The sequence below is a fragment of the Phycodurus eques genome, chromosome 8, assembly GCF_024500275.1.
Source record: "Phycodurus eques isolate BA_2022a chromosome 8, UOR_Pequ_1.1, whole genome shotgun sequence".
Taxonomy (NCBI): Eukaryota; Metazoa; Chordata; class Actinopteri; order Syngnathiformes; family Syngnathidae; genus Phycodurus; species Phycodurus eques.
The window spans coordinates 18,249,577-18,264,062 of NC_084532.1; the positions used below are offsets into that span (position 1 = coordinate 18,249,577).

A 14,486-nucleotide genomic window follows, 5' to 3' on the forward strand; every position below is an offset into this window, starting at 1 on the left:
AGCTAGTGACATGACCATCGGAAAGATCTATGCCGCCATGATGATCATGGACTACTACAAGCAGAGCAAAGCCAAGAAGCTCCGACAGCAACTGGAGGAACAAGTATATTTAGTTTTAGTTTTGTTTTAACCTCCCTTTTTTATTTGTTTGAGCCTAGTTTGGATTGCAAAGGGTCAGAATATTTAATTTGAAGTGTTAACATTTACAAACTGTAGCATACAAAATAATAATTCACATTTTAACATATTTTAATTAACATATTATTTATTTTTGTGCATGCAAAGTTTTGTTTTTTTTCCCCCAAAGTCTGATTTTTTATTTTTTGTTCATATTGAAAGGGATCTATTTGAACCCCACTGTGGAAAAAAATAAAAATGTATGTATGTTAGCATTTGCTTGCTAGACCGATTTTGATCTTTCAATTTTGTTCTGTTCTCCTCCTCTCAGAAACACGCGCCCATGTTCCAGCGTATGGATGCTTCCTCCTTGCCTCAGGAAATCCTATGCAATGCCAAATCGCTGGCCTTCCTCAGGCACAGTGCAGGATCAGCTCTGTAAATATGCAACATTTAATTCCCATTGCACAATTATGATCATCACAAAGCCTCAATTTCTTTCCTTGCCTTGCACCAACAATCCTATACAGTTCACGCGTGTTGGTGATGCACTTTGTTGTACGTATGTGTTCCCCTAGCACCAAAGGGGGCTTTGTGGCCCTCAGCCCCATCTCCCCCCAAGATATGTTCCTGCAGCCGCGGCCTCACTCCGGGGAGGAAGAGGAGAACGATGATTACTACCCACCCTACCACCCTTATCACTTCCCTCACCACCACCACTACCATTTAGACACACTGGTAATGACTCTTTCTTAAATAGATCAATATTTTAGCCACACAACCCGAATTGATTCCCTCATTCCATCGTTATTTCTTAGTGATAGTTGAAGCGTGACTCCAAGAGTGACCATTTTAATTTGAGCCCGATCTCGGATCTGATGTATCTTTGGTCTGCACACTATCAGAATGAATAATAGTGTCCTCCCACGACTCATCATTGTATAGCTTTACTAACAGACTTCAGCTTCAATTATCACAAGCGCCAATCATACTGTAGGTCCATTAACAAGCCATCCTAATAGAGTCCTAACAGCAAAGATGGACATCCATGAGCAATGTTTGTTAAGACTGTAATACAGGCAGGCCACATATTGATTGAGTGATTGATTGCTGGCTTGATTTATTTGATCAAGTGAACAGAAAACACACACATATATATATATATATATATATATATATATATATATATATATATATATATATATAATAAAGAAATGTGAATCAATTCATTTACACAGTTTACACGTTCAAAAGGCATCGGAGGAAGTAAAAAATATATTATTTAACTTGTTGCTAACTTGTACAACTAATACAAAAATAGGTTATTCATATACAGTATAGTTTGTTACAGAAATGTATCCAAGTAATGGGCGATAAAGGGTGGCGTGCCCTCTCCATGTCGGGGATGAGATCCTACCCCAAGTGGAGGAGTTCAAGTATCTTGGGGTCTTGTTCACGAGCGAGCGAAGAATGGAACGGGAGATCGACAGGCGGATCGGTGCAGCGTCTGCAGTGATGCGGACTTTGTATCGATCCGTTGTGGTAAAGAAGGAGCTAAGCCGGAGGGCGAAGCTCTCGATTTACCGGTCGAGCTACGTTCCTACCCTCACTTATGGTCACGAGCTGTGGGTCGTGCCGAAAGAACAAGATCCCGGATACAAGCGGCCGAAATGAGTTTCCTCCGCAGGGTGTCCGGGCTCTCCCTTAGAGAAGCTCGGTCATCCGGGAGGATCTCAGAGTCGAGCCGTTGCTCCTTCACATCGAGAGGAGCCAGATGAGGTGGCTGGGCCATCTGATTCGGATGCCTCCCGGACGCCTCCCTGGTGAGGTGTTCCGGGCACGTCTCCACCGGGACGGAGATCCCGGGGATGACCCAGGACACTATATCTACTGTGCATTTGTACAATAATTCTCTTCTAAACATAGGCCCACTCCATTCTTTATTCCGGCCCGCCTAACATAATCAGTACATGTTGCATTAATTTAGAATTGTGTTTATCGGTTCATTGAAATGTCTTTATTGGATTTATTTATTTCTCTAATTGAATAATTATTTAAATATTGTAAATATTTAATAATATATGTATTAAATAATCGGTTAATTAATTAGAAACACATCCATTTTAAATTACATCAAATGTGATTTTTTTATTTATCTTGTTGAATAATTGCTTGATTGAGTTGTAAATAAAGTCAAGTCAAACAATTTTTACATTTAACAGTTTTTCATTTATTTTATTAAATAAGTGCCTAGTTACTATAAGTGAAATTATAAATAATAAAATTAGAATAATATATTTTTTTTTTTTAGTAAAATACACATTTAACTATTAAATTTAAACTTTTTGCAAGCTCATCTCCAAATGACCTCCTGGCCCATTGTTCCATTTTAAATATCAAACGTGGCCCTTAAACACAAAAGTTTGCCCACCCCCCGTGCCCAGTGAATGAAGACTGAGAAAATCCCTCACCTGTGATGGTATTTTGAAAAATCACAAGTTTATGCTCAGTTTACAATTACAATGACAAGAGCTTCATTCGGCATCCTCCCTGTGACGTTCATGTAGGTGCCCGAAGTCGTAGAGTATAACCAAGTGACACAACAGTCAAGGCCAGAGCCAGCAGTTCTCAAGTCACCTCAGCGCACATTATCCATCAGAGCGTCCTCGATGCCCAGACTGGCTGTGGAGCCGCAGGTAGGAACGCCAAAATCCTTATTACAACGTTCCCTTGATATATCGCAGTTCAGTGTTCACGCCCTCATTATATCTTAGGTGTTTTTTGAGGGGGAACATATCTATCTGGCGCAGAAATCCCCACTACATGGTGGAAATCTAGCGATCGTTTTTCTGGGTCTTTACAGTATACCTCCTGGAATGCCTTCGTATGTAGGAAAGGAGAGCCTCAGTCATCGATGTACTTTTCAGCCGTTTATTGAACGGAAGAACAGTGAAACACACAAACACAATGAGCACATCCAAGCAGGAGCAGCTGTCAGCCATGGCCCACGCCCAGACACTCACGCAGACTCGCCGATGTCAAACGCCACCCCACCAGGCCCCGCCTCTTAAAGGCATATCTAACACACAGACACTACAAAACGTACAGTATTTTTTACACATATTGTGCTTCAAATTTATTTTGTTTGTGTTGGAATATGTGTACAAAATAGTTTTAATGAGTTTCATGTGTTTGTAAAACAATTGTAAAAATATTTATGTTTTCTCTTTATCGTGGATTTTTACAAAAAGCGGGTGGATATGGAACGTATCACTCGCGATGAACAAAGGTTCACTCTACATAGTCTGTTTTGCAAATGTGTGTCCAGAATGCCTATCTGTAATGGGTTGTAAAATACAGAAACAGGTAATTCAGAAAGAAAATACAGAAATTTGGAAGTCAGTTTGCAGATTTACTTTTAATAGTCAAGATTGTGCATGGTATGACGCTTGCAGCTCGGAATTACCCACAGCGCTGATGTTTTTTTCTTTCGTTTCCTGAGAATGTAACCTACCCGATCGCCTCTGTGCCTCTGCAGCCTGGAATGTCAGCGGACAGAAAGCCGATGAAGCGCTCCTTTTCCACCATCGGCGACCAGTGTGTGAATCGCCTGTGGCAAGAACAACATTCTCTGGAGAGAATCAGCCCCGACAGCGCCTACAGACTTCGACAGCAGAACTATAGAGGTTACATTTTTGAACCTTGGCTTTTGTTTTTTATGTCTAGGCCAATGTTATGTTTGTAAGATTTGTCAGGGTACTCGAAAAACATGCATGTTAGGTTTATTGAAGACTCTTAATTGTTTTTAGGTGTTAATGTGAGTGTCGAATGGTTGTTTGTCTATACCGCCACTCACCCAGAGACAACTAGGATAGGCTCCAGCTCACCTGAGACTATTAGAACGCTGTATTTATTTTTGATGTAGAAAGCTAATTCATTTTTTTGTGATGAATAACTCTTTTTATATGTAAACTTTACAAATCCACTCCACTCACAGGCCCTCGAATCAATCAAAGTAGTCATGAAAGGGGGCGGTCTAAAGAACGACGCCACCTGCTGTCTCCAGACATGTCCCGCTGTAATTCTGAAGAGCGTAGCCGAGAGCCGTCATGCGAGACGAGACGCTCCCTCTCGCCTAAGGAAGGACGTCCTCACTCCTTACAGAGACAGGTGAGAGCGCATCAGGACTGTCTAAGGGTTTCAAATAAGGATTCCAAACCAGGGTTTTGGGTGTGTCAGGTTTCAAATTATGGTGGGGATTTCAGATGAGGGTTTCAAGCCATGGTTAGGCTTTAAAGCAAGGTTTGGGCTTTAAAGATAGGGTTCAGGTTTTAAATTACAGTTTCAAGCTTGTTGGTTTTTGAAGTCATCCTTATCATTTCAAGTCAGGGTTAGGCATTCAAGATAGGGCATTGAGCCAAGGTTTATGTTGCAAATTCAATTTCAAGCTTGGGACAGGCTTTAAAATTAGGGTTTTTAAGCCTAGGTTTGGGTTTTAATGTAGGGCTTCAAGCCAGGGTTAGGGTTTCAAGCCTGTGTTAAGGTTTCCAACTAGTATTTGAAGCCAATGCTGGGATTTCAAGATGGTTAGGCTCTGAAATTAGGGTTTCAAATCAGAGTTAAGGTTTCAAATTAAGCTTTCAAATCACGCATTAAGGTTTTAAATTAAGTTTTCAGTGTAATTGTACAGTTTCAATTAAGATTTCAAGCTTTTGTTGAGGTTTCAATGAGAAATTAGTGTTCCAAACCAGGGTTAGGATTTCAAGACAGGCTTTGGATTTCAAATTAAGGTTTCAAATTAGGCTTTTCAATTGGGGTTTCAAGAGAGCCTTTGGGTTTCAAATTAAGATTTCAAATTAGGGTTGCAAATTAGGGTTTCAAGACAGGGTTCGGGTTTCAAATTAGGTTTTCAAACAGACATTAGTGTCTTAGATTAGGGTTTCAAGCCAGGGTTTTGGGTTTCAATTTAGGGTTTATACTATGGGTAAGGCTTCAAATTACAATTTCAAGCCAGTGTTGGCTGAGGATTTCACACCTCACTGATTATCATTGGTTATGATTAAAAATGAAAGGGTGTCTGTGTACAGGTCAACACATCAGGCAGTCCTACCCATTCGGCCTCAGAGTCCAGCATCCCTCGTAATCGGCGCCAGCTCCCACAGACACCATCTCGCCCTCGTCCTCACATATCGTACTCCCCCCTGGTGTGTCGAGACCACGCCCCCACCGCAGGAGCGACGGCCTCTTCGCCGGGACACCCCCTGCATTCAGACAGCCCGGCGCCCTCCGAGCAGGCCCAGTCCTCCTCGTGTCAGGCGTCCGGCCCGAGCCATCCGTCTCCCCACCGTTACATCTCAGAGCCCTACCTTCCGTTTCACGAGGACCTCAGGGGAGGCCAAACGGGCGAGAGGCAAGAACATCTCACTTTTGAGACCGCCGTGGCGACCAGTTTGGGACACGCCAACGCCATTAGCTCGGCCCCTCAGCTCAGACACTCCTGGCAAGTCCCGAAAGGACATTTCCGAAAGAACTTGGCGCAGGCTAGCCCAGCCGGCACCATCGAGCCGCTGAGCGACGAAGACGACCGCTGCTAAAAGAAAACAGGAAGTCCACGTAAAGGATGAGCGGACCTCGTAGTGGCGCCACGACTCGCTTTTATCTGCTTTATGACAACTTCTCTTGTCACTGCAAGTAGCAATACAGGCGGAACTAAATACCACTGCCAATTATCAGCACTGTTTGCTGTCCGTCTCTACTTGCTGTGTATTCTTACTGTGCGTAGAGCAGGGGTGTCAAACTTGTTTGCTTCACGGGCAACTTCTTAGTTATGGTTGCCCTCAGTGGGGCCTGTTCTAATGGTGAATCCGGCGGGCCGTGCATTTCGTAGCTGGGCCTTCGGTGGGGACTTGCCCAACATAAATTCACCTCTTACTCCCACCACTCTAACGTTGCATTTAAAGAAACCATCAATACACAAACGCAATGTAACAGTGGGTAACTGCGCCACATGCATATATCTATTAATATGACAAAAACATGCAATTAAATTAGTTGCATCACACTAACCTTGAGACGCTACTTATTAAATCTATTCATGTATGCAGAGCGCTACAGCCATGTTTTGCTAGTTGAAATTGGCTATTACAAGTTTTGCTCTGACCAACCAATCAGAGGACCTACAAATGCTGATGTCATTGAGGGCCAGCTACCTGGCCCTGTGAGGTGTATTTGCCATCTGATTGGTTCAGGAAACCTACCCATGGCTAATAGAGATTCAATTTCATCTCACTTCACCGGCACTACTTATTCTGGAGGCCCTGGGCAGATTAGACGGACATGGCAGCACATAATCGAACATCCACACACACGTACTGGAAGCAGTGCAGCCAAGAGAAATGCTACAAAATGAGGAGAATAGACGGTTGGGAATAAATTCATACAATTTGATGGAACAAATGTTGGAATTTAGGTTGTAAATGTGCGTCAATGCTTCTGATAGTGTTTAGGCCAGGAGAGAAGGCCTTACTGAAACTGCCTAGAGACATAATGTTTATTAAAAAAATAATAATTAAAAAGCAATTCCGTACCTGCTTAGGTTTTAAGTTCACAGTTCGGTTCATACTGGGCACAATAAGGGAACAGAATGCAAAACAGAGGAACAGATTTGTCATTTAAAATGAAACAACATTTTAAATCTTCTTAGTAATATGCATTATCAATTGTTTTGTTTGAGGTTGTTACACTTCTTGTCCCTCACCTACTATGTTTTCAATGAGAACCCTAATAATCGCACCATTATATTTAATAGTTGCCCCTGCATTTGGTTATTATCAGTTTTATGGCTAGTTTGGAACAGAAGTCAAGGAGAATTTGTGGTAATCTTTCACGGCCCACGAGTTTGACACCTGTGCCCTACACTGTCAATGTGTGCGTGCGTACACATACACTTTTGCAGTTACAACTGGGAGGACTTCCCACTTTTCAGCTCACAATTTCTGTTCTAGTTTATCCCAAATGATGGTGGGGTAATATTCTTCCACACTTAACACATCGAAGCTTGTCTTTGCCTTTGTGCACTGGGAACTTAGAGGAGCCTTCTCCAAACTGTTTCCACAAAGCGTAGAATTGTCCAAAAATATATTTGGAAGATTTAAAACAATAGGCCTAGCCTAATCTCTGATTGATGAATTAATATTTTAAGCAGTTCAAAGTATTTTGTTTGTAAAGTGAAGACAGTGATCCAAATTGCATTGTGTGGATGTAAACATAGGGGTCGCACGTAAAAGCCCTGCAATCCTCTGAATGTAGTGTAGCTTTGAAGAAGAATCATCTTTATGATCATCAGTATGTGCATTTTGATGACATTTGTCCTCTGCATTTACCCAATCACTGTTGTCGACATTTAGCACCCAGGGTGCAGTTCAGGGGATTAGTGTCTTGCTCAAGGACACCACAGCTGTGGGTACGGGGGGTTTGGTGGGAGTGGATGGTCCATTGCTGCATCTTCTCAAGGTCCGTTTGGCCGCGCTTGACGAATCTGATGTGTGTGTGTGTGTGTGTGTGTGTGTGTGTGTGTCCCACATTCACACACATTCTGGTGGTCGATGACTTAAAACTGGGATCCCCAGGGTGATCCTAATGGCGAGCCTAACCACTTGGTTACAGGTGCCCCAAAAGCAGTTATGCATTTGCTGGGAATCAAATCCAGGACCCCTGTGTGGATCTACCGACGCTCGTTCTTTGAATGTTTAGGGAATTTGGTGAATGTTATTCTTTCAGGCAACAGTCATTTAGGAGGAATCCTAGCTGCCGCATCACTGGATCATGTAAACATACAGTAACAGTATTTTGTCATTTCCACATACATAGTGAAGGTGATGCCACCTTAATGTATTGGTGCTGGTAAACACTTCTGCGTTGTTGCTTTCCCCCCCCCCCATTTCATACCACATCCCGACACTGTTTAAAAGTTGTGTATTGATTATCACATTCTGTAGGTGTCACTATAACTTGAATTTGTGTCTAAAATGTGACCACGGGACTTTGCCAGAAGGAGAATCCACAAGCTAAAGAAAAGGATGCTGGAGTTCATAAACTTAATATCTCGAATGGAAAATAAATGGTACATTTATCCTGCACATATAGGGTACATCTTCAGCCAGTAGAGCAAATAGCTGTCCAATTAACCTTAGGCCATGTACACACCGACAGCGGGTATTTTTTCATAAATGTACATTCGTTTTGTTTGTTTTGGCATATTGTACACACACACTGTTTTGAAGGTCACTCACAATGTGCCCTAACTTTCCAAAACTATTTTCGAGCCTTGTGTACACAATTTCAATGATTTAATTTTTAAAAATGTCCTTGAATTATTATTTTTTTTCCAATGTGACCCTGATCCTTCCCCCTGAGGCTATTTGTCTACCGCTGTACATGTATGAATTTTTTTTTCCATACTTGTTCATTTTTTTTTGCTTTTTAAGCTAGAATTGGCTGTAATTGCCTTACAGTTTGGAGTTGTGGTGCCACCTGTTGCTTTGGCATGCTCTTAACAGCCTGCCAATGCATTGCAGTTAATATGGAACGCATTATTCATTTAATTTTGTCTTTTATTTTTAATTTTTTTTTTTTGCTTGATTTGCTGTTGTTGTTTCTGTGCCTTTTGTCTGGAGATGACTTTCTTCAGGCTTCTAATTGGCCCAATTGGCCTCCGAGTTAGGGGTTAAAGTGCCACCTGCAGTTTTTGGCATGCTCTTAACAGCCCAAGAATGCTTTTTCACGTTTGGCTGTTTGTTTTCCTTAATTGGCCATAGCTGTTTATGTATCTTTTCTGGAAATTACTTCTTCAAGGTTCTAATTGTCTAAAATGGTCTTGTACTTTGGGATTATAGTGCCACCTCTTGCTTAGGCATGGCACTAACAGCATGAGAATGTTTTTATTTGGGTAATTGTCTTTGTTTTCTTTTTTTTTCTTTTTTTAATCGTGTGGTGTGAAAAGAAAATATTTCAAAACAAAAATGACCCGTGTATGCGTGCACATAGCCTTACTGTCAGTGTATACATAACAGCCTCATCTGTGCCTCATGGGAACATTTGCCCAAAATAGTTGCCGCTCAACCCAAAATTTCCTCGATAAGAGAGATTTTGTCTTGAATATGTTGTATAAAGTGGACAAAATAAATCTATGTAGAGTTCATGTTTGAGTTCCGTCACGATGCTCGTTTGACGTTGACTGAAGTGTGTTTACATGATCATTAAAGAAAGATCATTTGTCTTTTTCTGATGGCGATATTGTTGACTACATTCTCAAAAACATGATCATAATGTATCCCACCAGACAACTTAAATTGTATTTATAATTCTGATTTACATGCGCACACAAAGTGGGGAAACACGCTGAATTACTAATTTGTTTGTTGCTTGTGTTTTTTTTCTCCCAGCCTATTGATATCCTATCTTATTAATAAGATACGCAATATTCTTAGATGTATTGTGGCAAAGCCGATAAACATGTCTTGAGTCAAAAACATTGTGTGCCGCCAACACATGAGAGGTATCCTGGCTAGTTCACCACCAGTATACCGTAGACCAGTAATTCCAATCACTGTGCGTGGCACATGAGTGTGCTGTGAGAGATCATCAGGTGTGCTGCGAGAAATGCATAATGTATTTTTCTCATATATACATATGCAAGCCAGCCTGTCATCACATCTGAGTTTGAAATTGTTATATTTTTTAGGTAAAATTATTAAATAATGTACATTTAAAATTTGGTTTACAGGGGTGTGAAAGGTATGCCCAGTGGGTCACATACAACCCACTCCGTTCTTCATTTCGGCCCACCAAGCAGTCACATGATCCTGTAATAGTAGATTTGGGTAATATTTGCTCCATTCGTTTAGATTTTTTTTCTTAATGTTAATGTTCTTAATTCATTTCTCAGTAAATAAAGCCTTAATTGATTTGTTTATAAAAGCATTGGATTTTTTTTGTTTATTGTAATAAATAATTTAATGATACCTCATAATTAATACAATCAAAACGTGAGAATGAAGCAAAGCAAAGCAAAGCAAATGTATTTCATGCACAAGGTAACTCAATGTGATTTACATGATAACAAGCATTTAAAAACAAAGGGAAAAAAACAGCTTATAAACATTTAAAACAAAGAGAAAAAATAAACGTAAAATTAAAACAGCCTACAGTGCAAAGTCATTTAAAAGTGGAAATGCTCTAAAAGGCATTAAAAAAAAGAAGAGTTTTTAACCTGGACTTAAAAACATTCACACTTGGGGCTGACGTCCCTTCTGTTGGCAACTAATTCCATTTGTATGCAGCATAATAGCTTAATGCTGCGTCACCATGTTTGCTTTGGACTCTGTGCTCCACTATTTGACCTGAGTCTGTCGCTCGCAGATCCCTACTGGGTTTATATTCCATGAGCATTTCTTTCATGTGTTCAGGACCTAAACCATTTGGTGATTTATAGACCAATAGCAGAACTTTAAAATCTATTCTAAAGCCGACTGGGAGCCAGTGTAAAGACTTTAGAATTTAAGTAATATGTTCTGACCTCTTTGTTCTGGTCAGAACCCAAGCTGCAGCATTCTGAATGAGCTGCAGCTGTTTAATGCTCTTTTTGGGGAGTCCAGTCAGAAGACCATTACAATAGTCAAGCCTACTCGCGATAAAAGTATGGATGAGCTTCTCCTGGTCTGCTTGGCACATCCAAGCCTTCACTCTGGATATGTTCTTCAGATGGTAGAAGGCAGTTTTAGTAATTGATTTGATATGACTGTTGAAAGTCAGGTCGGAATTTATCAGAACACCAATGTTTCGGACTGGTTCTTTGGTTTTTAAAGAGCGAAAATTAAAGTTCTGAAGAATTTCACCCAAGGGTAGCATATATAGGCTGAACAGGAGGGGTCCAAGAACTGAGCCTTGAGGGACCCCATTGGTCATTGCCATTCGATGAGATTGAACACTTCCAATGGTCACAAAATAACTCCTTTCCTCCAGGTAGGACCTGAACCATTTAAGGACTGTTCCATTTTGTCCTACCCACGTTTCCAACCTGTTCAGCAGTATATTATGATCTACCGTATCAATGAATCATTTTGTTATACAAATGAACTTGGGCCCATCCGTCCATTTTAAAAAATGTGCCCCTTGTGCACAAAAGGTTGCCCACCGCTGGTTAAGTACGTAGTTTTTGTTTCATGCACACATACTACACATACTGTTTTGTAAGTACTGACTGACTACAGAAAAGGGAAGACACATTATTGGAGGTTTTCTTTCACGACTTTTTACGACTCCTTGTCATGAGGCGTGTTTAGACGGGCTGCCATTCCTTTCCATAACGTGTAAGCTAAAAGACCTTACCTCGACACTCTGCTGTGAACTTTGACCTCGAATGTTTCCAAGCGCTGTGCTAATTCCGTGAGAATGTGTCAGCTTAAAGACGAAGCTTACATTGATGTGCGAAGCTGCTCTGCGTGGAGAAAGTCTTTAATCTCTCTGACGCCACAAGAAAAAGAAAATCTATATTTGCTATACTGCTGATGAGGTTGATGATTAAAGTAGATCTATGTTATAATTGTTACCTTAGATTCACAGCTTCGCTGGTTTGCTAGAAGGGGACTAGTGTCTGTCATGCTCATGGTAACCCTGGCTGATTTATTAATAGCGCTTTAGCTTATGACCATGCATTTGCTTTAAAGGAGATATTATGCTTTCTTTTCATAGTTGAAAACCGTTACAACAAGGTGTCTTCATAAAAGGTCTCTGACAGCCTTTGGTCAAATTATCTCCAAGCACGTGACACTTGAAATTACACAGACAAATGAGTCACACTGTGCAGGACGGATTGCTTGCAGACACATTTCCAAATTAGGCTGATAAAAGATTTACTTGGCTTGGTTTAATGTCACACCAGAAACTCAACTATTTGTATGCAAATAATAAAAAAGTCAAATTTCCATACTCTGTCCATTTTATTGCAGTTACTTGAAATGAATCACTTTTTATTACTGTCGGAAGAGCCTTTGGACGGGGGGGGGGGGAGACGACATGCTCACATACCTTTATATATTATGGTTAGCGTGTCAAGGAATTATATTATACAGTACACTTGCCAGATACAATTTAATAAGGTCCAGCATACCAATTATTATTATTATTATTATTATTATTATTATGGTGGATGACTGGTTAGCACATCTGCCTCACAGTTCTGAGGACCCGGGTTCAAATCTAGCCTTGCCTGTGTGGAGTTTGCATGTTCTCCACGTGCCTGAGTGGGTTTTCTCCGGGTGTTCCGGTTTCCTCCAACCTCCCAAAAACATGCATCGCTGGTTAAGTGAAGACTCTAAATTGCCCATAGTTGTAAATAGTTGTTTGTCCATATGTGCTCGGCGATTGGCTGGCGACCATTCAGGGTGTACCCTGCCTCTCGCCCAGAGTCAGCTGGGATGGGCTCCAGCACACCCGTGACCCTAGTGAGAATTATTATTATTATAAATTCAAACATAAGTATTGCAGCATGTGACTGGCATGTGTGTTTTGTTGGTCAGGAGTTTCCTATTACTATTGGATTATTCAAATGACAGACTGTGCTGAATGTCGATGCTCAGTTTCAGATTTGGGTTTCGTAAATAGTAGAAGCGTAACCAACATGAAATCCAGAGCTGTCTATGGGTTAAGGGCATCAACAGTCTCTGCGTTCCTGATGCCCTCTGGCAGGTGTGTTCCCGACGTGCGGGCTATAATGGCTGTAAGTCTTTGTTCTAGTCTTTGGAAATATGGCTGGTGCCAGAGGACTAAAAGACCCGCAAGGGTTGATATGATAAAAAAAATGATAGAAAGAGGAGACTGAGAGGAGTCAGACAAAAAAAACAGACAGCAGCTGAAAAAAAAACCGTGTTGAAAGTCAACGTCAATGGATCACAGGCTTGATGCAATTATTCTAAACAAATGCTTTACAATTTAATATGCAGTGTTATTCATACTAATCTATTTTAAGTCAATCTGTTCCTTAAAATACTTTTGCTCAATTCTATTGGACGGGAGTGTCTCGTAAGAATAATAAACCACAACTGCTGTTTATACAGTACTGTATAATATTTATTTAATATTCATCTTTTACTAGTACTTCTATGTGTACAATTGTATGAGGCCCCCTGGTGTCAGAGGTCTTGGAAGGCCAAGGCCGTAACCCCCACCCCCCCCCGCCACTGATGTTTTACCGTAAGTTGGATCCATCTTGAGTCGACAGTGAGGCAGCAGCCACGCACTCTTTTGATTCCATTGCGAGATTCCTCACCTGGGCCACAGTCCTCGCCCTCCGACCTTCCCCTCAAGCCAAAAGAGAGAAGGCTGGAAGGTGAATTTCAATGGGACAATGAAGCACAAAACATTGATTGATGTGTTGAAGAAGAGACCCGTCATTGCTGTGACATTGATAAATAAAGGTTCGCTACTCTCGAAAGTTGGACTCTCTAATATCAATATAATGAAACCTGGCATTGGAACACATCGCCTTGCAAGTCTACTTTCATCTGTTTTGTGTGACTTCTGCCTGTGAGAGACACAGGGAGCCAAAAAAAAAGATGTTTATATTGGAAAATCTCCTTCCTGATTCTGACTTCACATCATAAAGTCAACTACTGTCGTCAAAAACTCGGCCCACACTCCGAAAAGGACCACCCCGCTTGTTATTTTGCGGTGTGGTCCAATTCAGACATTCTAACCCTCTTTCAAGAAAATTCATGTTTGCACCACCAAAACTGTTGAGTTGAGGGCAAAAGAAAAATCTATTCAAGTATGGTATTTTTATTTTCACTTTAGCTCACAGGTCATATGATTTTATATGTATAATCTTGAGAATTTTAGCACATGTATACATTACCTTGGTGGTGATCCGAAGTTGGATTGTTTGGCCTTGGCGGAGGTCACCGTTCAGCTGCCCAAGAGTGCGTGCGTGCGTGCGTGCGTGCGTGTGTGTGTGTGTGTGTCAGACCCTGGACTTCCATAGGGGACCAAGTGAGCCATCCTATAAGTCAGAGTGACCCGTGAGCGAGCCTCCATCAGAAGCCATGCGGACACTGATGCTACTGTTGCTGACCTTTGTAAGTCCAATCCACTTCCATCTATCTATTACAGCATTTACTGATAGAACTGGATCATCTACAAAGATTATGTTAATAATGTTATTATTAACTTTTTTCCCAATGGAAATTATTTTATAGCCTCATTTATACTTGACTTTTTTTGTCTGCTAGCCACCAAGTGTTTCCATATACTTTTATGCAGTATGTCAACTCTAAAATGAGGCAGAAATGTTTACAAATGATTAAAATAGTCTT

At 41.0% G+C, this 14,486-nt stretch overlaps 1 protein-coding gene across 1 annotated transcript in view; it reads left to right on the plus strand.

Moving 5' to 3' along the window:
• LOC133406774 (voltage-dependent R-type calcium channel subunit alpha-1E) overlaps positions 1–5,958 on the plus strand; it is an 83,956-nt gene extending 77,998 nt beyond the window's left edge. The window contains exons 41-47 of the mRNA XM_061684674.1: positions 3–103; positions 449–555; positions 696–855; positions 2,685–2,813; positions 3,656–3,803; positions 4,115–4,287; positions 5,205–5,958. Coding sequence (XP_061540658.1) covers positions 3–103; positions 449–555; positions 696–855; positions 2,685–2,813; positions 3,656–3,803; positions 4,115–4,287; positions 5,205–5,711 — 1,325 coding nt within the window. The 3' untranslated portion in view covers positions 5,712–5,958. The remainder of the gene's footprint in view (positions 1–2; positions 104–448; positions 556–695; positions 856–2,684; positions 2,814–3,655; positions 3,804–4,114; positions 4,288–5,204) is intronic.
• The last annotated feature ends 8,528 nt before the right edge of the window (positions 5,959–14,486 follow it).